This window comes from Poecilia mexicana, unplaced genomic scaffold (assembly GCF_051168715.1).
Source record: "Poecilia mexicana isolate PSO_F unplaced genomic scaffold, ASM5116871v1 scaffold_23, whole genome shotgun sequence".
NCBI classification, from domain to species: Eukaryota; Metazoa; Chordata; class Actinopteri; order Cyprinodontiformes; family Poeciliidae; genus Poecilia; species Poecilia mexicana.
Window position 1 is genome coordinate 4,668,659 of NW_028263392.1, and position 27,898 is coordinate 4,696,556.

The window sequence follows — 27,898 nt, forward strand, 5'->3', positions numbered from 1 at the left end:
CAGTCATTTACGGCGTTCTTCTACTTTTGTCTTCTTGTCCCACTGAAATGGTTTAGACCACTAAACTAATTTTAATCAAATTAAATTAAAAAAAATCTCTCACATAGAATGTGACCGACATCATGAAGTAGGCTATGAAGATGCCACTACAAAACCCTTTGTCAAAAAGGCGGCAAATCCAGTTTTTATCATTTGAAAACTATATTGTGCATTTACTCGGTTTAATTTGTTTGATATTAAAAATGTGTTTGATTTGAAAAACTTTCAAGTGTGACAAAAGAGAAACACAAAAGACATTCCTAAAGCTGTAAAAACAAGCCTGGTTGAGTACTTTAAGAGTAGATCACGATAATCCAAAAATGCAACAAAAAGTTGTGGAAACCATGCTTCATCACGTTTACTTATTTCAGTCCCTTAAACAGGTTTAATGTTTATTTTAGAACACTATTTTTTGCTACAAACTGCGTTTCAATCTAACATCAACTGAACAACATCAAAGACAGACTGGAGTCAAAGTTTTGAAGTATTGATGGAGATGAACAAAAGATCATTTTGCATGAAGATTGAATGCAACATTCAATAAACTATCCCACAGACCACAGGACAGTTCGGTCAGTCATGTTCGAGGCGTTTATTGGGCGTTGGAAAACTCAATCAGTCGCTGTTGTAGATGAACAACTTTCGAATCCAGGCTATTTTCTGGAGAATACTCTATAAAATCAAGCTGTTAAACTGACATCAAAATCAACCATTAAATTAAAACACTTCAAAAACTACTGGGTATTAACAATACACCACTATGTCATCTGCATAGAGCTTGATCGCAGCATTTGATAAATGATCCAAAAGATTAAGATTGCCGTTGAAAACTCAACGGCAATCTTTAGAAAGCTCAAGTTGAATGTTCAAGTGAATAACTTGCTAGTTGTGATAGATAGTCTTCGGACAAGATCACTTAAAAATCAAAGCAGTTAATTAAGAAATCTCTTTCCTCAAAAAATGTTCTGACTCCATAACACTAAGCGCACCTATCGAGGCTGACGGTTAATTTCTCTCTACCAGGTATGGGACCAATGCCATGGACCATTAACTCAGAGATCTATCCCTTATGGGCGAGGAGCACAGGGAACGCCTGCGCTGCTGGAGTCAACTGGACCTTCAACATCTTGGTGTCTCTCACCTTCCTCCATTTGGCTCAGTACCTCACCTACTTTGGTCAGTATTTTTATGTCATTGATGTCTGCCATTTCCAGTTTCACACATAAAGCAAGATCTTCTAGACCTCTTGAGTCAAAACCATTTTAAAAGGAAAGAATTGATACCTAGCAAGGTTGTTTGTTGTTTCTCCTCAGACAGACAGAGGCTGCCCTTTAGTGACGGTAGAAAATCAATCAATCAAAGGTGATGATTGAGACTTCCTGGGCAAATGATCGATTTAACCTGTTGTTAACCCATTCGCCTAGGTGGAAAAACAAAAAAAAGCTTGACGTTGACCCAGAGGTGGTATTTAACATACAATTATCCATAGCTGTAAGAAATACGGCGATTTGCTTCGACACGGAGGAAATGGAGATCAGAGGAGCTAGGATATCTCATTAAACCTTTGGCATTTTATGTATGAATTCCTATTACCAGATGCGTTTTGTAGTTCTCCGTGCTATATTAACCCTGCTGTAATGAAAGTCTGACAGGAACCTGTTACTTCAAATCATATTCTCGCTGGCAGTCTGACAGCAATATTTCAGCGTGGTAAAACTTTCTTCTTTTTTTTTTTTCCTCAACAGATTGTACTTTAATCTTCTGTTGAAGTGTGTAGGCGATTAACATCCTGTAATAACTGCTTCTTGGATCTGCTGTCACAACTAGTGATTCTTTTACGAGGGTTCCTACACATCCTTTGCATGTTGGAATTTCCTACTTTTTCAGATTAAAAATGACAAAATTAGCAATTTTTAAAAGATTACAAAAAAAAGACCACAAATGATACAGTGCTTTACCCCATGAAAAACATAATACACTAACCAACATTTTGTCAAATGCCATCTTCAGAAGCATCAAGCAAATATACATCAAAATATACTGATCGATTTTCCAATTATTATTATTATTGATTTAAAGGAACTCATTGTTTCTGCAGTTTTTCAGTTTTCTGGAAGTTTGTCCCAGATTAATAGAAGCATAAAAAACGTCTACTGGAAAATGTTTAAAATACAGACAATGTGGGACTGCTTTCCAGATGGTGAATGAGAACAAGTACATTTATAGAACAAACACTTTAAAGAAAAGTCTGAAATGTTGAAGTGTTGAGTTTCTTACCACCGGCTTTTTGTTTACCCCAGGAGCTTTTTTCCTGTACTCCAGCATGGCCCTGCTGGGTTTCTTCTTCATCTATGGCTGCCTGCCAGAAACCAAAGCGCGGCGCCTGGAGGAGATCGAGGCGTTGTTTGAAAACCAGCTCTGCTCATGCGGTGCCTCTGACTCAGACGAGGGGCGGCAGGTCGAGTACATCCGCGTCAAAGGCTCCAATTACCATCTGTCGGACAACGACGCGTCGGACGTGGACTAGGAGCGTGTCGTTGACCCCGCTCCGGGTCTTTTGGCAATCTCCGTAACACGCAAAAGCGATCTGGTCTGTAATATTCATTAACACTCATTTTGTGATCCGTGGAGCCAAACAGACCTTGATCAGGAAGTGAGACAGTTTCCCCGCAAACTGAATGCAGAATATTCCGGTACAGCTTTGTTCCTGTTTAAAAAAGAAAAGAAAAAAAAAAAGAGGTGCGGTACACATGTTGTTTGGATACCAGGTTTGTGCATCCACATCACCTTAGCTGACCTGAGAGCTGTTGTCGTGACTTGTTGTATCTCCGTAGTGCCGTTACGCCTTTCAGTATGAGATACGTTTCAGGTTAGTGTTCTGGCTTGTAGCATCGCGCGGTAATGTTAGCTCCCCTAGATGAGATTTCCCCCCTCCCTCCTACACCCTCCAAGTTTGTGGATGGTCTTGACCTTCTAATGAAAAACAATCAACAGACATCCACAATTTTACACCTGAGCAAACTCGTACTGTTAGTGCTTGACTAACAAAAGCCCCAGTTGGGAGCACTGGAAGGATTATACGTTTTGTTGCTGAAGTTTTCATCCTGTGGCTTTCATGGTTGTTTTGATTTTAGGTTTTTAAGTTTCTCATCTATAAGAAAATGCAGCTTTTTAGCACAATGCCAAGAGTCTAACCCTACTGACAGAAGATGTGCCAATAAATCCCCTCATAAACCGCTGCTCAGAGGAACTGCTTACTGGACGCATTGTAAATGTATGACATTCTGATGAAGGAGTCAAGTAAAACTCTCATTAGTGCCTGTGTAATGTGCCTAATGCCCATTTTTGTTGCATTTCCCGCATGTCTAAATAGCTCCTTCAAGTTCTAATGTTTTTTTTTTTTTGTCTTCCTTCATAGCCTTATGTACAAACTAGAGGAGCCTTTGGTTTCAGTCTGGCTTTAATGTAATTTAGCGATGTTTTGTAACAACCGATGTGTAGTTGCTGCGTGACTCCACCAAGGTCCCTGTGTAGCAAAAACCGTTGAAGTAAAAAAGAACAAAGCTGTTATAATAACATGTAAATAAAGTAAATATGCTGCAACAGTGCCCAAATAAACATGGATCCAGGATAATTCATGTCTTTATCCATAAAAATGAATCTCAGTTTAAATAAACCATGAACTCCCAAGCTACATCGATTATTAAGATACACTTTTCATTTAATGTCAAAGTGACACCAGCATGCATTTAGAACTGGGAGACTAGTATAAAAGCAAGTGGTATTGTCAACCTATTTCTGAGGAAAAACAATATTACAAAGCAGGAGAGTAGCGCCCTCATGTGGAGAAATCGGCAAATGTCTACGTATGACAAAAAATGTGATTTAAGGACGTTCATTCAGCTGTCGGCATAAAAGCAGACACTCTTTCCTGCGGCCAGTTTAGACTCATTTAACCTCCCAGTTTGCGTCATGCTGAGTTTGATGTGAGCAGAAAGGTGCCACCTCTCATTTTATTGTAAAAAACTTGCACAGGCTAAATATTGCTGAAAGGTTATAAAGTGCCTTGCACAAGCGTTCATGACCCTTCAACTCTCCCACATTTTCTCACATCACAACCACAAGTTTTTATGTTTTTTATTGGGATTTTATGTATTTATATGCATTTATTTGAGGTTTTTATTCATTTTTGAAAGTGAACTTTTGTAGCCCCAAAGACATTTTCTTTTTCAGTATTTCCCTGTACATAGCTATGTGCATCCATCTATTTTACTTTGAGAAAACAACAGAATGATGCTGCCACCACAATGTTTAATAGGTAGGTTCAGTGTTAGTTTTAGCATCTTGTAAGAAGGACAAAAAGTTTAACTATTCCCTTCTTCTTTCTTTCTCTTTCTCCTGAGTAGTTTACCTCTGCAGCTCCTCCAGAGTTGCATTAGGTCTCTTGGCTTCTTTACTGATAAATGCCCATCATGGCTACATTATTTCATTTAGGGGAATAAGAGTAAAAGCGGTTAAATACCTTGGACATCAAAGTTTTTAGTTTATTGATTAAAAAGTCATACCTGCATTCATTTATTTCCCAACTATGCACTGCTTTGCATTAATCTTCCTTAACATCCCAATAAAATACATATAAGCTTGTTGTAATCTGAGAAAATGAGAGAAAAAGATGATCAAGGGGTATGAATACTTGTCCAAGGCATAGATTATAGTTCCTATAAATGTCAGCTTTAAAGATATTTGTATGCTTTTTAAAAATATCACCACTGATTATGTTGAGTGTGTGTGTGAGTTGTAGTAACAGACCAAGAACATACAGAACTACTGAGTCATTCGTTGTGAAATGTGCTGCGTGCTTCTCACTGACGGAAACAAACCTGCGCCCAGTTTTCAAAGTAATCCAACTGCATACGTAAGGAAAATGCAATTCTTTTAATTTTTCATCTGGTAAAGCTGTCTTAAAACTACGCAAAAGTAATTTTGTACATATCGTACTACGGAAGACGTGTTGACACAATATTCAAAGTGATCGTGTGCCTCTCATCTGATGTACATCTTGTCAAAGATTCTGTGATGTTTCGCTCTCCACATCCAGTTGTGTTAACGCCCCTCTGCGGCAGACAGGCCATGTGACGTGTACTTATGGTAAAATGTTTCCATTTTTTTATTATTATTATTTTTATTTTATGTGAACTACTTATATGTTTCTATCTTAATTAAAACACAAGTTTAAAAAAAATCTCTGTATAGTATATTTGACAATTGTTCAAGATGTAAATGTTTTGCTAGAGTTTATATTATATAAAGATGAATATCTACATGAAATCTAATGTATATGAAGAAAGAAATAAACTCAAGAGTCTAAAGTAATGCTTAAAGGCTTTTTGTTTCATTACACAACAACATAACCAACAGACTATTTTAATTAAACACTAGAAAACCTTAAACACAAAGGTATAATAAATATATCACTTTTGCTTATGTGTCCACCATCCTTTGTTCACTTCTGCCTCAGCAGAAGCAAAACGTCGGCTATTTCTCGAAGCGTCTCCACCTCCTCCGACAGTGTGTGACCCCTGACCTCTTCTCTTCCTTCGTCTGACTCCTCCTTCACCAGGTTCTCCCTGCCTGGCCCTGTCTGCTCGCTCTCGTCTCCATTTTCCTCTCCTGTGTGAGAAACACGAGAGCAGCGTGGTTTTATAGCTAACTGGCACAACTTCCATATTAAACATTCTCAGCTGAAACCAGGGGTGTCGCTAGGTTTAAAGGATAAAGAGGGGCTTAGTCCCCAGGAGATACACAGGGTGTGAGCAAATATAGCGGATAGTATCACATTTCTCAAACAGCAACAATTTATCCAAAATTATAATTATAAAAGGTTTTTTTTTCTTCAAAATGTCATGTATTATTTGTGGCTCTAAATGTGTTTTATTTAGCTGGTCTGAGAGCCAAAATGGCTCTTTGGATTGTAAAAGATGAACATCCCTGTTATAGACTGAAGGGGGCCAAATAACAATTATGAGCTGAAATAATATCTTATCAGTCAAACCAAAGTAGTTTACGTCTGTAAAGTGCCGAATTAGATCAATGTGAAAAGATGTTCAACATTATTTCACTTTAAGAAATACTCGTTGAAAACAGAGGCAGCTATTTGTTGATATTTTAAAGGGGCTATATTGTGTGTTTTCCAGGCATATTTTATACCAACTATAGTGCCATTTTATAGCAACTACCTCCAGTTGTTATAAAAATGTTATATATATCAAATATGACTTAGAAGAAAATTGACTTTGTAATTTAACGGCCTCTGTCTCTTTAAAAATTCCTGCTCTTTCTGAAACTCCACCTTCAGGAAGTCATCACAACATGGCTCCTCTATTAATCCTTTAGGAACATGTTTACCAACGTTTCACTGAGAAGGAGCTCCTATAATGAGCTCAGCAGTTGCACGGTTCCACCAGGCGTTTGCTAAATGCTGCTGGCTAGTCTGAAGGAGCACAGTAAAGGAGGTGTGAGGAGGAAGCTCAGAAAATGCAGCTCTAAGGATGACCTACGCCTTGAAGCCGACGCTAGTTCCACCCAGGGTGTTTTGGACAACTGAATGGTTGCCACAGGAGATTAAAGGATTTCTCAAAAAAGCACTCCAGGCATGTTTTTGATGAGGTAATAGCCTTAACAGTTTGTTAAAGGGTCTTATCAATAGATTCTGCCCTTTGAGGACATTCATGGTCTTGATGTGGCCAAAAATGAAAATGACTTTGATGCCCTTGTTGTAAGTCATACCTTCTGGCCTCCAAACACCAAGCAAGGGGTTGATGGGTCCCTGCAGGATTCTCTCTGAAGGAACAATGTTGAAAATCCTGCCTCCTGAACCCGTCCTCGATTCCTTCCTGCTCCAAGGAGTTGCTCCTTTACTCGCTGAGCCTTGTGATGGTGCTCTGAGTGTCTGTGTCTCCATGTCAGTCTCCCTCTCATTCACTGGAAACTGTCGCGATGCGTCAACAGCTGATCGACACAAAGCTTTGGCTTTGGTCTCGCCATTTGCATCGAAGCTGCACTGAGTCGAAACATCACACGTGCCGGAGCACACAGTCTGAGTCGCTGCGTCTCGACTCTCGGCTTTCTTACATCTACACACTCTGGAGTTATGAGTTGACGGGGGAGTCACGGAGCTCACTGACTGCTGGCATCCAGAGGCTTTATTATCTGTGCTGGCCTCATTCGGCTTCATGTTCTGGCTGTCTCCAACATTCACACTGGATCTCGTTAACGGGGTGAGAGGCCTCGGTTGGGAAAGGACTGTAATTCTCTGTGAGGCTGATTTCAGATTGTCAGAGCAGGCTTCATCCAAATAAAAACCAGACTCATGGCCACATGACTCACAGCAAGATTCATCCTACAGAGGAAATAAAGGTCAGAGATAATATTAGGCTGTTTGCGATGCATTACAAAATAAAAGCTTTTAACTATGACTTTGTTCATCCTTTCTTTCACTGAAAAGAAAGGATGTCAGATGTTCAGTAGAATCCCTTAAACACGTTTGACCAACTCAGATTTAAGACTTTTTAAGACCCTTTTAAGATGATTATAAATAGAATTTAAGATCTATTTCTTCACAGAAATGTACAAAATTCGTCCATCCAATTGGCGATAAATTTGCAATCAAAGATTAAATAGTCTTGCCAAGACCAAATTTAAGACCTGCTATTAACATATTTAAGACCTCCTTACTTTTATAAAATAAATGTAATACATTCTAAGGCCTTAACTTTAGATACATGAAATTAATACTTTTTAAGGATGTGCGGAGACCTTGTTTACGTAGTTTTAAATAAGGAGTGAATTTCCATCAGTACTGACAGAGTGTCTGCAGAGCAAACCATGACATTAAGTCACATCATTACTGTCATTTGAATAGCACTTGCCCAAAAATAATTTTGCAATGGGACTTTTGTGTGTTATATATGCTATGTCAAAGCTGAAATGGTCATGGCAATTTTTATAAATTTTGTTTATCAAACCTTTCCATTATGGAATACAATTGAATTGGTTACTGCCAAGTCAAAAACTAGTACTTTATATTAAATGTGACAAACTAAAAAGTGAGTTTGAATGGTTTTATTTGCTAGCAGCTTTAGGTTGAGTAGTGAAAACTATAATAAACTACAGCTAGATAATGACAAGGACTTAAGTCCAACTTTGGATGTATATTTAAAAATGGTCATCTGTCTTCCTACCCATCCTACCTGACTCAATTTAAGCACATTTTGGTTTATTTTATTTGTTGCTTTGGGAACAAATGACGTGCTTCTATACTGATAGCAATTCAGGAAACTGGCAAGGCTTTACAAATGCAAATTAACTTACATCATCGGAGTCTGAACTGAGGTAACCTGCTCTGCATGAGCAACTTGGCAAATATTCAAAGGTTTTCAAAAGCCCAGCATTCTCTCCAAGACATGCTGTGGGTTTTAAACAGACAGCTATTCAGTTTAGGGGGACTTTTATTTTTCTACTTACCAGCATACACACACTGACTGAGCTGCTTACTTGGAGACATTTAACAAACTTACTGGAATTTCTGTGAGTGCCGTTGGAGAGCTGAGAAAGAAACAGAATATTTGGTACTGTAACCTTTGAATATGCTCCGATCTGAGTAAAATAACAGGAATTGTTTTTTGAAGAAGACATGATTCAACTGCACCAAAATATCACTTTTAGTGTTTTATCTTCTGTTCGTTAAACAATAGAATTGCAGCTACAGATTCCAACACTAGGTGGCGACAAATGATTAAACTTCGAGGTCTTACCTCCATTCCAACAGCCTGAGGACTGGGTACAGTTCTATCATCAAAAAGGAAGATCACACATTAAAAAGTGATCCTAGACAGAGCTTGTATCATTTGAACTAACACTTACTGAGGGGATGAAAGCCTCACTGACGATTCCTTCCTGAGATATATCTTTGAGCATCCATTCCCAAAGAGCGCACCTGAAATCAAACATAAAAAAATACTAAAGTAAAGTAGTTAAAATGTTCACGTTGAGGTTTTTAGGAGTATTCACTTTCTGTTCCATGCGTATTATCATTAAACATTGTGAAGATGTTCTCTTCAAACAGATGGATAGGCTCTGATTGGCTTATTGGAAAGTCCAGCGTGGGCTGGTTGGTCTCCAGTTGGTCCAGACAAAAGGGACCGGAATGTCCTCCATGACCTCCTGCTTCAGTTTTACTGTAATCAAACATGAAGTCAAGGGAGGCGGGGTTAAGAGAAGAGTATAACTCCATATCAAAAATGAACATCTCCAAATTGTATTTCTTTCCTCACTCTGGTTTTGGACTTCCAAATAGGACGTGGGATGGCGTGGGGGTCTCCAGCTGGAAAGAGGGTGGGTTGGATCTGACAGACCAGGAGATGGGATTGGTCATACCTCTGGGCTGGGAGAAGGGCTGAAACTAAAAAAAAAAAGAAGTTTTTTTTTTTTCCTCTTCTAAGAGTTACTGGTAATACAACACATCACAAAGCCTGTTGAAATTATCATTTTCAGTTTCCTTGACAAGACAGAAATCTGTACGTGTGTAATATTCATAACTACCTCAGCTTGCTGCAGCGCTGATGTGTCCCAAGGTGGTGGAGAATAGTGGGGAAGAGGCTGTGACAGAGTGAGACTTTGTTTCTGCTCATTCGTCTGCAGCGGGAATAATCCTGGAGGCACCAGCCTTAATTAGTTATTACACTGAGCAAGTGCATTCTTGTGTGAAAATGCACTGGATGTATCGTATTTTACGGCTGTTTCATTTGGTCAAACCTCGGCCTGAAGCGAACGATGTGGAAGGGGAAGTGTGTGGAAGGTAGTCGGACGCGCTGTTGTCCGAGAACCCTGACTCCGGGACTGGTGATAACTTAGAAAATGAAGGTTAATTGATTCTCATCACTTACGTTTGTTTAAAAAAAAATTGCAGAATTTATCAAATGTACAAAAAGGAATGGCTAACCCGTCCATTCGTGATCCTCTGCGAACTCTTTAGTTTTCTGATTTCTTGAAAACTAGACCCCATTGAAAAAGATGCAATAAGTAGAATGCTTTGTTCTGCATTTAGCTATTTGGTGTGGATTTCACCTGAACTGAGCCGGGCTATCAGCAAGGCTGAGGTTTGATGGAGAGCACGGGCTCATTGGGAGAACCAAGGGCTCGTTTCTCCAAGGTTTGGCTCCTTTAGACCTGCCAAAGACTGCGACTTTTGGAGGTTCTTAAAAAAACCCAAAACATTTGTTTCATTTAGAAATGTTTCCAGTTCTAAATAATACAGAAATATAGTTGCGTAAAATTTTAGACCTTTCGAATACACAAAATACCTACAGTGGACTTGGTCATACTGGGCCCTGTAGCAACAGTGACCTATAATTCATTTGACCATATTGTTTATCAGGTGTGTCAAACTCCAGTCCTCATGTGCCGCTGTCCTGCAGTTTTTAGATGTGGCACCGGTACAAAACACTGGAATGAAATGGCTTAATTACTTCCTTCTTGTGTAGAGGCCTGCTAATGACCTAATTATTCTATTCAGCTGTGGTGCAGCAGAGGAACATCTAAAAGTTGCAGGGCAGTGGCCCTCCAGGAGTTTGATATCTGTTTTTTAGCTAAAGAGGCAAACACTAGCTTGAGTAGGGTGTCAAAACTTTTTCTTCAGTTATAGTACACATTTTCTACTGATGATTTAAGTAGTAAAACAATCATATAATTGCTCTTGCAATTAAATTACTTTGCTTTCCATGGATATCTTAAAATAGTTCAAGATACGTGCAATTCTTGATAAAGAACCGAGTATTTAATGTGTTGTATTTTTTTTTAACACTGACTGTATTTTGACAGTGACCGTGATAACCTGGCTCTTTACCTTGATTTGTTTTTTTGGAAGCTATCTGGTTGACAACAAACAAGGTCAAAAGGTCCGTGCTCCCGGAGCATTTGTCCCCAGCTGAGGAGCCGGGTGGAGTCACGCCCAGCGTCCTTAGTTTTTGCTGCAGTTTTCTCTTTGCAAAAAACTCCTTTGACAAACAAAATAAAAGACGACAAAACTTTACACGGGCCATGTGCTCGTCGACATTCACAGCAATTACGTAAACCCATAGAAATTTAAAGTAGCAGACTCACCCTTTGCTTTTTTGTATCATTCTTCATCACTAACCGGTTCCTAAAATGTTAGCATAACAACCGTTGGTTCGTTAGCTCAACGTTATTCTACGAGGGGATTTGTTCTCTCTCGACTCTTACCTGGAGCCCCCAACCCAATTCATTTTTATTGGTTGTAAGTAAGTAGTTTTCAATATTATAACTAAATATTAATATTCAGTATTAATCTGAAACTGAAACTCACTTTGCTAGTAAGCTTGCTAACGATACCTAAATCTGAGAAAGTGGAGGCAGTATTGCACGCGCTGCACAGGAATCTTCTTCTACCGCCTTTGGTTTAAAAATAGCGACTTATTTTAACTTTTTATTCATTTTGGCACCTTTAGCCAGTATTTAGGTTTAAATTGTTGATTTTTTTTTCTACATAATACATTGAATTAAACTTGCACATAATGTTTAAGGTTACCTGCATGAGTATGTAAATTTTGATATATTTTATTATTTTCTTGAGATGTTGTATTATTCCACATTCTAACTCGGGTACAAAAGGACTTCATTTTTCAACACCAAAGAACAAAACCGCAAAGGCAGCAAGAACTGTAAATTTACTTCCTCCTGCAGCTCCACCAATTACATTAGCGCTTTAAGTCTTCCACAGGGGGCGCGACCAATCAGAAAAGCTATTTCAAACAACGTCATCAAGGTATCACGAACCACTGCAGTTTTACAGGAAATTAGTTAGCTGTACAAATTAAAACGTCCATTGGGTGTTGCTAAAACTCAGTTTAATTTTGGTAACACCACCCGGAAGTGGATTTTTAGTGTACATTGTTCCTCTTGTCGCAGGTGGAAGCGCAGCAGATTGTAACGGTGCTTCTTACGGGCTGTCCTCGCATCTTCTCGGCCATCACAAGTACCCCCCTTTTCCGCTATTCGGACGGTGCGGAGATTCGGTGTTTTCGGGGGATGGGTGTTGCAGGGACGATCAGCAGAGGCGACTAACGTTTGAAAAGATGTCCAACATCCTCGATGCGGCGTCCAGAGTGAAATGGGACCGCACGACTGCGGCGAAGAGAGCCGTGTTCCTGGCGGCTGCAGCTTACGGTGTTAAAACGCTGTACCCCATCATCTGGAAGCAGCTCTGCGGGAACAAAAAGCCGAACCGCGATCGCCGGGCGTCGAAGGCGGAGAACGGCTCGACGTGCTCCGGGAAAGCCCAGATAGACGTCGTGGATGATAAGAAAGCATCCCCGGGAGTCAATGCGGAGTTTTTCAAGCAGATCCTGGAACTTGGTAAAATCCTCTTCCCCAAGCTCGTTTCCAAAGAGCTAGGTTTGCTGTGCTTGCACTCGGTGGCGCTGATATCCAGGACATTTCTGTCTATTTACGTGGCCAGCTTGGACGGGAAGATAGTCAAGACGATCGTGGAGAAAAAGCCCCGGCACTTCATCATCCAGCTGATGAAATGGCTCCTCATCGCGATCCCGGCCACGTTCGTCAACAGCGCCATCCGGTACCTAGAGTGCAAGCTGGCTCTGGCCTTCCGCACCCGGCTGGTTAACCATGCTTACCGGACCTATTTCACCGATCAGACCTACTATAGGGTCAGCAACATGGACGGGAGGCTCGCCAACCCGGACCAGTCGCTCACCGAGGACGTGATGATGTTCTCCCAGTCGGTTGCCCATCTCTATTCCAACCTCACCAAGCCGATCCTGGACGTGATGCTGACCTCCTACACGCTGATTCAGACCGCCACGGCGAGGGGCGCCAACGCCAGCGGGCCGACCCTGCTGGCCGGGCTGGTGGTCTTTGCCACGGCCAAGGTCCTGCGTGCGTGCTCCCCCAGGTTTGGCAAGCTGGTTGCGGAGGAAGCGCACAGAAAAGGCTACCTACGCTACGTGCACTCCAGGATTATTGCTAACGCTGAGGAAATAGCGTTTTACAGAGGACACAAGGTAAAGTGGTCTGCTTTCGGTTTTTGCTGACATGTAAGCAAATACTTAGGCTGATTATTCTCGGCTGTAGATGTGAATTTGTATTTTATCTAAAGCAAGTTTTTGCATGCTTTTAAAAATCAATTTAAATAAGCAACTAAATTCTATATTTTATTGTAATTTTTTTCCTAATTTTGTCATGTCACCAACAGGGATGCACCGATCTACTTTTTATTATTATTATTATTATTTTACTTCTACCAATATTTAAGGTTTAGTATAGCCGATACCAATTCGATACAGAGAAATAGCGCTGAATTGACTCAAAACCTTTTTTTTTTAGAACACAGACTTAAATGTACTGAATTGCAAGTCTATTTTACAACTTTGCACACTTAAATACACCAACAGCTTGGTCAAACATGTAAAAACAATATAACTTTAATTTGTGTAGTCAGTGGAATTAGGATTAGAACAGCCAGTGTAATATGTAATTAGAATTATTTTTCAATATCTGGACCAATACAGATACTATTATCAGATTGGTGCATCTCTAGTGACCAACTTCTGTGTTTTTTGTTTTTGTTTTTTTACATTTTCTATTATTACAGGTGGAGATGTGTCAGCTGCAGAAGTGCTACCGGGCCCTGGCCGACCAGATGAACCTGATCCTGTCCAAGCGCCTCTGGTACATCATGATCGAGCAGTTCCTCATGAAGTACGTGTGGAGCGGCTCCGGCCTCGTCATGGTGGCCGTGCCCATCATAACGGCCACGGGCTTCGCCGACAACGGTGAGGACCACGTTGCCCTCGTTGGCCTCTCAAACAGATGTGTTCGAACCTGTGTCTCATCCTCCCTCCTCTCTTCCCCGACCCGTTCTCGACCGTTTTGCAGAAACGCCAGACGGACAGGCGCAGATGATGGTGAGCGAGAGGACGGAGGCGTTCACCACCGCCCGTAACCTCCTGGCGTCCGGAGCCGACGCCATCGAGAGGATCATGTCCTCCTACAAAGAGGTTTGGATGATCACACGTTGCGATGCGAGTCAGAAGATATTCATGCACAACTTACTTGTTGGAAGCTGGGAGCATAACAACTCCAGAAAGAAAACTTAAAGTGCAGCCGTCTAGTGTTTGCATCAGTGTGCACGCTGCAGGTTTACACAGATTTGACGACAGCATGCATGTCACAAAGAGGATGAGTAGCTTGTTCCTGTGGTGAAGAGGAGGAATTGAAAGTCGTGCTGGTGGCATGATTTCTGCTTCCTTATCTGTGTCATCTCCCTTATACGTCCCATTGTGCCACATTCCTCCAATGAGAGTGATCAGCAAAGCGTGGGCTTAAAATAAGTACAGCTGTGTTTACAAAAGTAAACCAGTTCATCGGCATTTCAATGGGTCATATATAACATATAGTGAAACAAGACAGTGAAACAAGATGTGTCTTTCTATAACACATCAGTAAACAAATTGTGCCGGTAAATGAATAATAGAAAACGCTAACAGATAAAATAATTGGGAGAATGTAAAGTACATGATCCAAATGGTTTCTACAGACGTCTTAAATTTAATCTTCTCAATATGTGTCTTAAAGGGGCAGTGTTATGCATTTTCCAGGCATAAAGTGTAGTTTCACAGCACAATAAAGTAACTACAGTTGTTATGAAAATGCCATGCATATCAAATGATTTTTTTTAAACTTGTAATTTAACACCTTGAAATTGGGTCTCTGTCTCTTTAAAAAAACCCTGCTCTTTCTAAAACTTGGCCTTCAGGAAGTCATCACAACATGGCTTCTCTATTAACCCTTTAACAGCGCTTTTACCAGCGTCGCACTCAGAAGGAGCTCCTTTAATGAGCTCAGCCGGCGCGAGATGTTTGCTAATTCCTGCTGGCTAGTCTGAAGGAGAAAAAAAGATTTTTGTGATTAAAGGAGGTTACATCAGCTTTAATTTGAATCTAAATACATGCTGCTGCATACTGTGGTCCAGATGTGTTCACTATACGTTATAATCTCATTCAGATTCGTCTGGTTAATTTATAGATCACCACGTCGCAATAAAACCATCTTAATTCACCTTTCAAAAAAGATGCAGCCCCTATATAATTACACAAGAAATTACAATCCAAGTATTCCAGTTCTTTTAGCTTCGTTTTGTTAGCTTGGCTGTTCTTTATTTATTTTGATTCCTACAGTTCCATTGGTGCCTTATCAAATATCTGCAAGCCTGACCCAAAAGATCAAGCACAATATGGCTTCGGCTGTTATTTTCTTCCTCTTCTATAAAAAGAAATCCGTTGCAGAAATGGCAACTAATGTCACAGGAACGAATTACTGTTTCCGACAGGACGACAGTCTGCATATCGTCACGCTCCAGATCCCCTTTTTCCTCCCTCTGTGTTGCACCGCTGCATGTGTATCAGCATGGAGAACTAAAGTAATAAGCATCAAAATGACAGGCATTCTCACTGGTCAGCCGTGAACTGTGTGTGTGTATTCAGAGCTCCTTCTTTCAGGCTTAGCCTTGCTGTGAATAATCCACCATCTGTTGATCTTTCGGCCCTCTTACTTTCCCTCTCATTCTGCTTTTCTGCCAGGATTTACTTCAGTGCACTCTCTGAGAATGCAATGGGATATATTTCTTTTGATTTAATGTTATTGAGCAAAACGAGACTCCGGGATTTTTTATTCAAAGCACTCCTGTTAAATTCTGATAAAGAGACTCTCTGCATTAATGTACTTACAGTAGGTTTTGTTTTATGTTGATTATGCAAGAAAATAGTCGGCCATCTAGAAGTGAATATTTCTATCTTAATTTTGAAGAACTCTCCTCTGTTTATCAAGGTTATTGCTCACAGTGACACTTATTTAACTATCAAAAGTTATTTTTTTATTAACGTATTGAGTATTGGAAATTTGGCAAAAATAAATATGCTAATGCTAACTGTTAGCATGCTAACCCTTAGTTTTGATAGAACTTGTTAATTTGTTTAATGAAATCTTTCATTTCAGTGGAGTTATTAACTTCTTTTTTCTTTGCACAATTTCCCTTGTTTTGCTTAGGGAATTTTAAAGATTTTTTATTCTCCTAATACCTATTCTCCTATTTATTAATGAGCTGCAATTTTAATTAAGTTTATTCTTGCGCTACATCCTCTCGCAAACATTCCTTTTTGATGATCAAATTCAGTGCTACATCTATGGACTATATATTAAGATTTAAATAAACATATGAAATTTGGAAACATTCTTCCTTGTCTACATATTCTGTAATTATACAGTAATTATTGTGGGTCAAGTTAGCATACAACACCACAGATTTGCAGTATTTTATTTTATTTTCAGTTTTTATACACATCTTGGGACATGTGTAACGTTCAATACCTGCTTGATTCAGTTCAAGAACATTTTAAAAGCAACAATTTCTGGTATTTTGACTTGTATCTAAAAGTGATAGAAAACCAACGGAATTCTCTCTCTAAAAAGGAAATAGAGTTATCCAGTAAGATAGATGAAAGCCTAATATTGACATGACATTTCCATGTTGCGGGTAATGTCAACTGTACATTCTTTTGCTCTTGAACTTCGGCAGCCGGTCGGCTGTGCGGAGAGATGTGACTGGGTGAAAGAACACGAGGTAATATTATCTGGACTGTCCCACGTCGGTGTCTGTGGATTCTTAGAAATTCTCTGCAATGTTTAATATTGTCAAGCTGTGTCAACAGGCGGTATTGTCTTACTGCAGGGTGCAAAGATTCCAGTTGCCTGAGCAGACATCTAGATCCTTTTTCTCATTCTGAACTGTGAGATTTGCCTGCTGTCGGCCATCAATGACAATTTGAATTTGGAGTGATTGACTCTTCCTCTCTAACCAGCATTGCAGCCCATATTCATCCCAGGCACACAGAACAGCAGTTTGTACTTTTCATCACATATACCCATTTGAAAAGATCAATGTGGCAATTTCAGGCATCTGGAAATTAGATGTAATTTTGGATTATTGTTCTGACTTTAAATATGGCAAAGTCTAGATCAGAAGGTATTTTTCTGCATCTTTTTTTGTACTCGGTGGTAGGCTATCTAAAAAGTTAGTTTCGCTAACCCTAAAGCAAATCTTAACCCCTTGGTGATAAAGCACTAACTACACCAATATACCAATTAGTGAATGCTAATGCTAAAGCGCTAATTTCAATATGTGAAAGACTGCAACCCTTGTGCACCTATTTGACTTTGTCATTGTAATTTACGTGTTCTATAATGCCCTTACATATTTTATTTTTTGTTCCTGTATGTTGCTTGTTTGAAGTGAAATTACTGGGTGGGCGGGGGAAGAGACAGAAAACGTGATGAGAGGAAACAAAACTGCTGCATGAGCAATCTTCACCCACTTCAAAATAAGAGCGTGAATATAAATGCCTAGCTATGTGAATAATTCTTAACAGTCAATAACCAAATCTTCAACAGAGATGTCAAACTTTATTCAGCTGAAAGCTTACAAAATAGCTAATTACATTAGCACATTATAATTTGTATGAAAATATGAATTTTAGGAAGCTAAGTGCGCCAAGCAGTGTGTTAAACATTTAGCAAACAGTAAAAGCTTTAAATGAAAAGTTAGCTCTGTTATTAGTGCATTAGCAGAAAGCAGAAGTCTACCCACTGCTGTTCTTCCGTATGTGAAGTAAGAATAGCTAAACAGTGAAGTTTAGCTATTCTTTTTCTCTTTTGCTAACATTTTCAAAGTTAGCAAAAGCGCTAAATGAAAAGTTAGCTCTGTTAATAGTGCATTAGCGGATTAGCAGAAGTCTGCCCACTGCGGTTCTCACTTATGTGAAGTAAGAATAGCTAAACAGCAAAGTGGGCTAAACGTTTTCAAAGTTAGCAAAAGTGCTAAGTGGAAAATTAGCTCTTTTATTACCAGAGTAGCAGAAGGCTGCCCGCCGTTGTTCTTACTAATATGAAAGTCAATATATCTCGCAGAGTTTCATCATATTTTCTTTGTTTTATCTCATTTTGAAGAATGTGCAAGACAAATGTTCCCTTTAGTTTATCATAATAATTCCTCAGGTAAACAGGAAGTCATGGGTTACTAGTTCCAACTTATTACATACTCTGTGCCTATACTTGTACAATGCAGTTAGATTGTGCAGATCTTCTGTCTGCCAACACCCTCAGGGGTTACTCCAGTTCAGACCCACTGGTCTCACACACACACACACACACACACACACACACACACACACACACACACACACACACACACACACACACACACACACACACTGCTTGGCAGAGATAGTGCCCCATGACACTGTCTGCTTCCCTCTCGGATTGTGTCAACCTTGTTTTCTGACGCCTTCCTCGATGACCATTGTCCCACCTTCCCCCCGCCCCCTGTGTTTTGGTTGCCACAGGTCACAGAGCTGGCAGGTTACACGGCGAGGGTCCACAACATGTTTGTAGTGTTTGAGGACGTCCAGAGGGGGATCTACAAGCGCTCCTCTCTGTCCGCCACCACAGGGACGACACTGAAAAGCAAACCCGAGATGCATATAGATGGGCCGCTGGAGATAAAAGGTGGGTTAGTCCTGCTGTGTGTGCAACTTTCACCTGTGAGGGGACTTTGAATGGGTCACATGACTGTATAGGCAAGTGAGGCTCTGTCAGGATAAAATACAGCTACACCCACCGCGAATATTGATTTTTGCAGTGTGTGTAGAGTGTTGCGGTGTATCCTGGTCCCGTTTCAGATCTAGAGAAGTGGACACAAATGTCCTACATCAAAAATTTGAACTAGACTGAATAGAAGCATTAAACCTGTGTCAGATGGTGGCTATACAGTAAAAGATGGAATGGTTACAAACATAAAACAAGTTGTTTTGAAGTTTTGTTATTTAATATTTATACCAACATGACATGTTTATTTTCCTTTTTAAGTTAATGCGTATCAAAATGACATTAGAGATCAGATAAATGAATTGTCTCCAGAGAAGAAAATGTAAATTAAGAATGCATGATATATCAGCACTAACATCAGTATCATATAATATCAGTCAATTTTTAAGATTTTATTGGTCTGATTCAAAAAAGCTGGGCCCATATTAATATTTTGCAGCAATGTTGCTATGCGTTAACCTTTTAGATCTTTCAACTCCTGCCTGTCCGTGGATTCTAAACACATTTTTCAGTAATAGTAAAAAAAAAAAATAGAACACTGTTTTACAGTCCTCTTAAACACGTTGTTGTGTGTTTTCAGTGTATTCTTCTATCTTCTTATTGTCCAGCTTCTTAAAGAGAAATCTAAATCAGTGCTTCCTAAAACTCAGAGCCGGAAATTCTGCTTTAAAATCTCCGGATTTGGTTTGAGATGAAGGTAAAACGTCATTCAGCTTTTAAACTCGATCGTTTTGCTTTGCAGGTGAAGTGATTGACGTGGACAGAGGCATCGTGTGCGAGAACGTCCCGATCATCACACCGAACGGGGACGTGGTGGTGTCATGCCTGAACCTAAAGGTGACGTAGACGTACTCTTTTTTTTTTTTTTTTTCTCCTTATTTTTGAATCCCACAGCCGCACACCGGCTCCTTGAGGACCGAGGTCTGAAAGGTGTTTATTCGTGTTTCCTAGAAATTCCCTGCGGCTTCATTAGTAAAGAGGTATTTCCTTTGGGGTGTCGACGTGTTGCTCCTCTCTGGATGCTGGCTTCTGTAATGAGAAAAACTTAAAATTACAAACCATTACTTAAGGTTTCCAACTTCAGTTTGCGGCGGTTTTTTTGTGCTTTTTACAATTTGAAATCAGCCGTGCGCAACGTTTGTCGTCTTTTTTTCTGATGCATAGCTGTAAATCTAAGATTGATTAAAAGTTTCCGCTGTGTTTTATGTGAAAGAAAGTTTTTTTTCATCGTAGCTACTTTGCTGAGCAAGTTAATGGATAAAGTACCTTCAGAGATAACGGCGAAAAGATCAGACAGGGCGACATCACTGGAAATATTCACACCCTTCCTGATTATCAGGTCCAGCGTGTGTCCTCGGTCGTGTGTTCCTTTTTTTGTTTGAGTCAGACCAAAATTATCAAGAATATCACAGTTAGTTTTTTTTTGCCCCTCTGTATTTTGCCCCTCAGAGTGTACAGGGTGTGATAATTAGCTCAGGAACAGTGTAGATAACAGCTGCGCCCAAGTGTTGCAACACCTAACGCAACGCAAGACGTCGGTTGCAGTTCACCTCGTTCTTTTTTTTTTTACTTTGGACACTTGGAGGAAAGATGAAAGTGTGAGGTGAAAAATATCTAAGTGTAGCTTACAGACGTTTATAGAGCATCTGCTACACTGACATTTAGGGTAACGTTAGGTGGATAACGTCATCCATCTCTGCACTCAGCTTTGTATTCCAGTGATGCGCTGTAATTATCCTGATGGATCCCCGCACTTCAGCCGGTTTAATAAATTGTCGCTCCCTCTCCTCCTTTAGGTGGAAGAGGGCATGCACCTGTTGATCACGGGCCCAAACGGATGCGGGAAAAGCTCTCTGTTCAGGATCCTCAGCGGCTTGTGGCCCGTCTACGGCGGCCGCCTACACAAACCTTCGCCCGAGCACATGTTCTACATCCCTCAGAGGTAACCGCACCGACCACAACCACCACGTTCCACCGCAGGGGCAGAGCTTTAAGCCTGGAGCTGCCCAACTTTCCCAGTAATCTAATACATTGTAACAGGACCTCTGTGTGGTGGCGGCGGGGAAACCAGAGCTTAGGAGAGAGTGAACCGTTCACTACGATTTGTAGAAAGAGCTTTTTTTTTTAATAAAGCGAATTTGTTGGACTTTTTTTTTTTGACACCGGTGAAAAAATAGATATTACGATAGTTACTTCAATGGAGGGATCTGAGACAGACGGAAGAAAAGAAAATGAACAAAGGTCATTAATAAGTGAGCACAAGCTTTTACTTTTTGTAGGATTTTTTTATGGGACTTGTATTTTGGCGTTGAGTGTTGAGCATTTTTAAGGAAGATTTCCTTTTATATGCAAAGAAGATTCTTAGTTTTGCACATAATATTTGAGTTCTTAAAAGTAAACATTAACATCTTGTAAAACTAATGTTCCACTGAACCACACCAGTGTGTTTTGTTCAAGTGTTTTTATTTACACTTGGGAGCTAATTGTTTTTGGTTGACCAAAATCAGCTTACATTTATATCTACCTGATTGATATTTGCTTTGACACACTAAACATATTGTATATATTTATATATGAATCTAACTTTCATTCTGGTGACTGTTTATAAAGGAAAGTAAAAAAAAAATAATAATAATATTTTGAAGTTACATATAAAAAATTTTTTAAAAGCTGAAAATGTGGAATATCGTCTGTGATATCGTTATCAAGACATTTAAAAATATACAGTGATTTATTTATTTTTTTTTTGGCAATATACCCCAACTTTACTCAAAAGGTTAGTTTTAAAACTGTTATCTGCTTTATGAAACAGCTTTTACATCATTTTCTTCATTTTTTTTTTTTTTGCGTTAATGTTTCGTCGTCAGAATGACGTCGTTTAGACGATTACAAATTACGTTGGTTTTTGAGCTAGATTGAACTAAGCAGCTGCCTGATCGTAACGGCACAACAAAAACAAAGAGCCTCGTCGTCCTTTAACTGAACCAGCAAGAAACCACCAGTGTAAACATACCCAACGCCAGTGAGAGGTACCGACTCCCTCCTGCAGAGAAGTGAATATTTTATAGTCGCTACAAGAGACCACCTAGTAGCCGCATCAGAAATCCTTACACTACGTACGTACAATAGAAATAAATAATAATAGAAATAACGCAATATCCCTCGTTATTACAATGATGCTGTACCGGAGTCGTTGGTATAAGAAAGAAACGCTCGGTGTGTAACGAGCGCATGCGTTTCTCCAGGCCATACATGTCAATGGGCTCTCTGCGAGACCAGGTGATCTACCCAGACTCTGTGGAGGACATGGCTGCCAGAGGGCTGACCGACAAGGACCTGGAAGCCATCTTGGACATCGTCAACCTCTATCACATCGTCACCAGAGAGGGAGGTAAGAAAATGGCTTTTCAAGGTTTGGAAAGAGTCCGATTTCTGTCCTTGAAAGTGCTCGACGTTCAAACTGAAACAGTTTTTGTAATAAAGTGCAATCGGACGTTTGATCAAAAGCCTGAATTTGGAAAGCATTCTTTACAGTTGAAACCAGATAGAAAGTGACACACACTCATGTTTTTTCCTCGTCATGTGAAGTTAAACCAGACTAAACATTTCTTGTTTTAGGTTAGTTAGAATTACCAAAAATAATTTCTGTTTGCTAAACGCCAGAAAAATGAGCAAGAACATTTTCTAGCAGATTTTTTTGTTGTTGTTGTTCAGACTTTCTTTGTTTATTTTGTTTAAGCACTTAATTTGAGCAGGGAAGGTCAGTTGCGTATGGAGCACTCTTCGAGAAAAGAATATCCTCCATCAATGCTGTGTGCTTTTTCTTAAGGCTGGGATGCTGAGCTGGACTGGAAGGACGTTCTGTCCGGAGGCGAGAAGCAGAGGATGGGCATGGCTCGCATGTTCTACCACAAGTAAGACTGACTTCTTGTCGTTTGCGTTTAAATTCACCCATCTCTTTGTCATCAACGAAGGAATCGAATGAAGATTTTTGGCACAACTTTAGCTGAGAAAATTGTAATTTCTTCATTGTGATTTTCCCCCATTGACAGCAGATTTTACATATGCTGTGTTTCGTATGTAAAGGATAAAAACAGTGACATTTGAATGACATTGAACAGAAATAGAGATTCGATTTGAATAAGTGATATAATTGCCACTCTGTGTACGTGTATGCCAGGCCCAAATACGCCCTGCTGGATGAGTGCACCAGCGCCGTGAGCATCGATGTGGAGGGGAAGATTTTCCAGGCTGCCAAGGACGCCGGCATCTCACTGCTCTCCATCACACACCGGCCGTCCCTGTGGTGAGACGTGTTGCTCTCTGGAAATCATCTAATGGCACGATAAATTAAAATGAGCTCAATAATTTCCATTCTGACGATTCATATTTTTTAGTTGCCAAAGCTTTGTAATCCACTTTTTTAAAGTATCTTCCAGTTGCAGTGTTAAGTGTTCTTTACAAAATGATGCCATTATCGATATATTCCTTGAAAACGGTCTCAAAACAACAATATTAACGTTTATAGCAATAAATATATAGGGACCATTCAGCGTCCCGTAAAATTTGTTATCATGACATGCCTAGTTGTAATATTGGCAGCATAAATATGCAGTTTTACTAGGAAAATGTCTAAAAATTGAGAAAAGTCATTTTAATAAGAAAAAAGCTGGTATAATTTATATGTTATTTTTTTCAATCATTCTCCCAACATTACAGCTTATTCTGGTAATATTAAGACTTCTCTTTTTTTTGTATTATTTTGACTTTTTTGTCACACAACTTTATTCTGGTGTTACCACAACGTAAATAGAAACAAGATGGCAGGCTTGGTATTAAGTCTCCAAACCCCAAAATTTGATTAATCGATTGATCCAATTAATCATTGGGTTTGATTAATCGTCGCGCAGTTAACCTGAGTTCAAAATCCAAATAGGAACAAAATAGAAAACCAAGGAGAAAATTGGTGAAAAAAAAAAAAACAGTGTCCAAATATTAAATCTTAAAAAAAACAAAATTCGATTAATTGCTAAATTCGATCATTAGATAAAATCACAGTTTGGCAGCTGACATATTGTGAGTGGCCAGTTCTCAGTTTTCCCCTAACTGCTTGTGCTGGACGCTTGTTTGACAGCCAATTCAGCTCGATCTATCGCTCTCCATTTCAGGAAGTACCACACCCACCTGCTGCAGTTCGACGGTGAGGGCGGCTGGCGTTTCGAGGAGCTGGACTCGGCGACCCGCCTCTCCCTCACCGAGGAGAAGCAGCGGCTGGAGGCCCAACTCGCCGGCATCCCCGAGATGCAAAACCGCCTCAACGAGCTCTGCAAGATCCTGGGAGACGACTCTGTCCTCAAAACGGCCGAGGAGGGAGGTGGAGGCCACGGCGACGAAGGAAAGCAAAACCTAGCAGCTTTCCATTAGCTTTTTTTTTTTCTCTTTTCTTTTCTTTTTTTGCTCCAAATGGGAGCTTCTAAAGACTTGAGCCCTGCTGTCTCCACCCCTTTTATTCCAACACACCGACTGTATGTTCAGTCGTACTTTTAAAAGTTGGGTTTTAGCAGTTGTTACAAGCAAAAGCAACAGAAACGACGACCCCAGATTAACTAAAATGATTGTTCGGTTCGTGATCTAATAGCACTTTACATTTAGAGGGACGCCTCTACGTATTGTAATTGTTCATGCTGATATACAGGCATCAGTTATTCGTTTTTTTTGTTTGTTTGTTTGTTTTTTAACCCACAGCAGTATTGCAAGGGACAGCAAAGACGGCTGTTGCTCTGTTGTTTTTGTTGGGTTTTTTTTTTTTTTTACCTCCAGCTCAGCAAAATATCTCACCGTAACGAGAGTTCCGCTTCTATTTTTCATACCTTTTCTCAAACCGTTTTCTGGCATTTCGCATCGTCTCCCTTCTGCCGAAGGGAGCAGAGGATCAGGGACGGAGCAGATGCTTGGTTGTCCTTCAGCGCTCGCGAACGTTTTGCTCCTGGTCAAGCCGGTGGCTACGACAACAGCCGTGGTTCTGCTGTCGACACAAACGCATACGTCCGCTGTGATGTATCGACGGGAGAGCGCCTGTAGTTTACAGTTTTTGTCCGGTCTCAAGCAAAACTCAAGTTCAAATGATGTCTCCTCTGACCGTTTGTTAGGGGACTTTTTATGGCCTTCTTTCGGCAAAAGTACGCTTCTCCTCTTAAAAACTTAGCTTTTTCCGAACGTTTAGCGGGTTGAACCTAATTCTCAATTATACAAAGTGCTTTTTTTTTTTTTAAATGCACTTTATCATTCCCGATAACTGTTGATGGCACATTCTGTGGCGTCTACGGAGGAAAGGCTGTACTTGAGGATTGTTTAGACATTCTAGATTTTTCCTGTCCGCTGTCGTTTCGTTTTGACGACTCTGATCGGATCGGAGGTTGCGATACTGTGAAACTACCGAATTGTGACGTAAACTCAACCCCTTCCTTCTTCTTCAGGGTTCTTTTTTTTTTTTGGCCTAATCAGGTTCAAACCTGTGTACACGCTCGCTATGTCCTGCATGAATCAAATCAGGAGCAGGAGCTTATGCCTTATGAATATGAATATTCAAGTGATCCTAAAAATTTTTTTTACCTCAGCACAACCTAATACCTTGTTTTATGTAGATGTTAAAAGTAATGACAGCATTTAAAGAACCACTGATTTGTTTTATGAAATTCATCATACAATTGTTTTCAAAACTGCAGCTGAGCAACACAGTATTGCCCCACTCCCCCATGTTGCTGCCTGGCTTTTTCAGACATTCAGCTGCCTAAAAAAAAGATCTTTAAAAAAAAAACAAAATCAATTGATTGCAGATTTTTTATTTTTTTTGCAGTGGTGGGAATGATCCACCACTTTTTGGTTTTAAATAAACACGGTTTTTTCATTATTTCCTTTTTTTTAAAAAAACAAAACAAAAACCTTTTACCGTTTGTAAATTCTGTGTGAAAACAGCGCTGCAGTGAAACTGTGAGGCTTTTCCAGGATCTCCAACCAGCCCGAGCCCATAGCGGCAGAGTAGTAAAACTGACAATCAACACCGCCGTGGGCAGAATGTAAACAGATGTGCTGCTGTTTTTAAGACTTAAAGCATTTGACCCCAACGTGATGACGTTTCCTATAATGTGTCAGGACGGAGCAACCTCAAAACTTTCAATCGCTACTTTAAAGAGAGCTTTAGATCGGCTGGGTGAGGGTGTTTCTCAGATTTCTGATAGACTTTTTTTCCCTAATAAAATTAAAATGGCTACTGAAAATGTAAACAACTACTAGTATTTTTAATTTTTTTTGAATGGTCATGTAATGGTATGAAATGCATAGAGATAAAGAATTAATTTGGAATGAAAGAAGCACCTTGTAAAATTGATTTTTTTTTCTCTCTCTTTTTTTTGTTTGTAAATGAACTGGATTTTCTGCTTCCAGCCCAGACTTTGTTGACAAGAGGACACACAAGCCGCTGAATGACACGGAGTCTGCCTAGTAACACTTGAGCATGAGGGCAGCTTTAAGTGGTGCTTGGTCGTTACAGTTTGTTTTTAAGTGAGACAAAGAGAAATAATCTTCATGTTGAAAGGATGGGATAGAAAATGATGGAGTGCCCTCTTCCTGATATGATTGTGCCCATTTGTTAGATTGTGATATGTTCAGATTTGTTTTAAATAATATTTTACGTTTTAGATGACGATGACTCTTTGCCCCAGTTTTTTTTCCCCAATAAAAATCCTAAAGCTTGATACTAAACTGGTCTCGATTGTTGGCTTCTTTGTGTAACTTCTTTAACGTATTTCCGGCTAGAAAACGAGCGAGATGTTCTGAAACTATTAGTTCTGACGCCCTCTGCTGGCTAAAAGTATACAGTGCTACATTGCGATAATGCTGTTCTGTTGGTGGGTTCAAAATTGCAGAGCTAACGACTTATTTATTTTGTGAGAGCGACTAAATTACAATAAGTCGTGGGCATTGGATATTAAGTTTTATTTTTTTTCCCTCGTGTGTCTCCAGACGGCTCCGTACCGTACAAAGTTGTCCACGTTCAAGTAAAAAACAAGAAGGCCCAAATCAGCATAGAATTTCCAAGTCAATATGGCTGCTGCACATTGAAAATGCAGGAAGAGCCGCAGGTATGAACTATTTATTTGCCCTCCTAGTTTTTATCCACGTTGAGTTTTTCAAGATACTGAGATTAAATGTTATAAAACATTATGTATTTTTGACCCGACTCAACTGAACTGAATACTAAAGGACTTAATTGTTAACTGAATAAATTCTCAACCTGCCAGTATCTTCAGAGAAGTACATCTCTGAAGATACTGGCATTTGCCCCGTACATCCCGGGGCAAATGTTAGCGATATCGGGTAAAGTTTAAAGTTTAAAGCGTCAACAGAGTCCACACCTCTAGAGAAACAATATGGGTATTCTATATAACCATAGCATACTATATATAGTAAATTATACTATATATAGTATATTATTGTATATATACACAAAATGTTTGTCTATCAAACATTTTGAAAAGCTTTTCTTCGTCCCTCCATCTTTATCCTCCTTCCTCTTTCGTTATTTGTTTTATTGTACCTCTGATAGTTTTTTTTCTACCGCTCCATCTTTACCTCACTGTTGTCAAGTGCACTATATACGACGATTAAAGTTTAAAAGAAAAAGAAAATGCGTCTGAGTGCGTTCTCGAAAGGGCGTGTTTGGGAGGGGAGGTGAAGGAGCGCCTAATCAGTGCCGTTCCTCTGTTATTGATCATTTCATACATGTGCAAACAGTTGTTAAATACAGAAAATGCAGAATAGAAAAAAAAATTCCCTCTAGTGCAGCGCCCCTATGCGTTGCATACATTGCATACCCACTTTTTGCGCCACTGCCGCTAAGACTTAATACTCTCAAGCCACCTGCTGACCGAAATGGGCGCAGTTTTATGTGAAAAAATAAAAAGTTATTAAATTGTGATAATTTGGGTCCTCCACAGTTTTAATTTATTGTTCTAGCTATGCTAACTAACTGTATTTGTGTTTGTGTCAACCAAGTAGTTTATTATTATTATTATTATTATTATTATTATTATTATTATTATTATTA

The 27,898-nt window shown here is 39.7% G+C and overlaps 3 protein-coding genes across 5 annotated transcripts in view; 2 read left to right on the plus strand and 1 right to left on the minus strand.

Annotated features, from left to right (window-relative positions):
• The window catches only part of LOC106931397 (proton myo-inositol cotransporter), a 63,423-nt gene extending 58,011 nt beyond the window's left edge, over positions 1-5,412 (plus strand). The window contains exons 9-10 of the mRNA XM_015009498.2: positions 1,063-1,215; positions 2,340-5,412. Of these exons, the coding sequence (XP_014864984.2) occupies positions 1,063-1,215; positions 2,340-2,566 (380 nt within the window). The 3' untranslated portion in view covers positions 2,567-5,412. The remainder of the gene's footprint in view (positions 1-1,062; positions 1,216-2,339) is intronic.
• On the minus strand, positions 5,410-12,032 carry redic1 (regulator of DNA class I crossover intermediates 1). Of its 3 annotated transcripts, XM_088002928.1 has the most exons (14): positions 11,200-12,032; positions 10,943-11,093; positions 10,165-10,294; positions 10,040-10,091; positions 9,853-9,946; positions 9,640-9,749; positions 9,372-9,499; positions 9,109-9,275; positions 8,962-9,034; positions 8,853-8,886; positions 8,616-8,643; positions 8,410-8,504; positions 6,826-7,438; positions 5,410-5,709 (listed from the first exon to the last, which is right to left on the minus strand). In XM_088002928.1, the coding sequence occupies exons 1-14, from the start codon at positions 11,224-11,226 to the stop codon at positions 5,543-5,545; spliced, it is 1,869 nt and encodes a 622-aa protein (XP_087859054.1). In that variant the 5' UTR covers positions 11,227-12,032; the 3' UTR covers positions 5,410-5,542. The 3 variants fall into 3 exon arrangements, with proteins under 3 accessions (XP_087859054.1, XP_087859053.1, XP_014864986.2); XM_088002927.1 differs by lacking the exon at positions 11,200-12,032 and having other exon boundaries at positions 10,943-11,150; XM_015009500.2 differs by lacking the exons at positions 8,410-8,504; positions 11,200-12,032 and having other exon boundaries at positions 8,563-8,643; positions 10,943-11,150.
• An 11-nt stretch (positions 12,033-12,043) lies between these two features.
• Positions 12,044-26,553, plus strand: abcd2 (ATP binding cassette subfamily D member 2). Its single transcript, XM_015009497.2, has 10 exons — positions 12,044-13,136; positions 13,727-13,907; positions 14,011-14,132; positions 18,531-18,693; positions 19,535-19,629; positions 20,589-20,734; positions 22,038-22,183; positions 22,622-22,706; positions 22,973-23,098; positions 23,961-26,553. The coding sequence occupies exons 1-10, from the start codon at positions 12,192-12,194 to the stop codon at positions 24,214-24,216; spliced, it is 2,265 nt and encodes a 754-aa protein (XP_014864983.1). The 5' UTR covers positions 12,044-12,191; the 3' UTR covers positions 24,217-26,553.
• Positions 26,554-27,898: the final 1,345 nt, after the last annotated feature.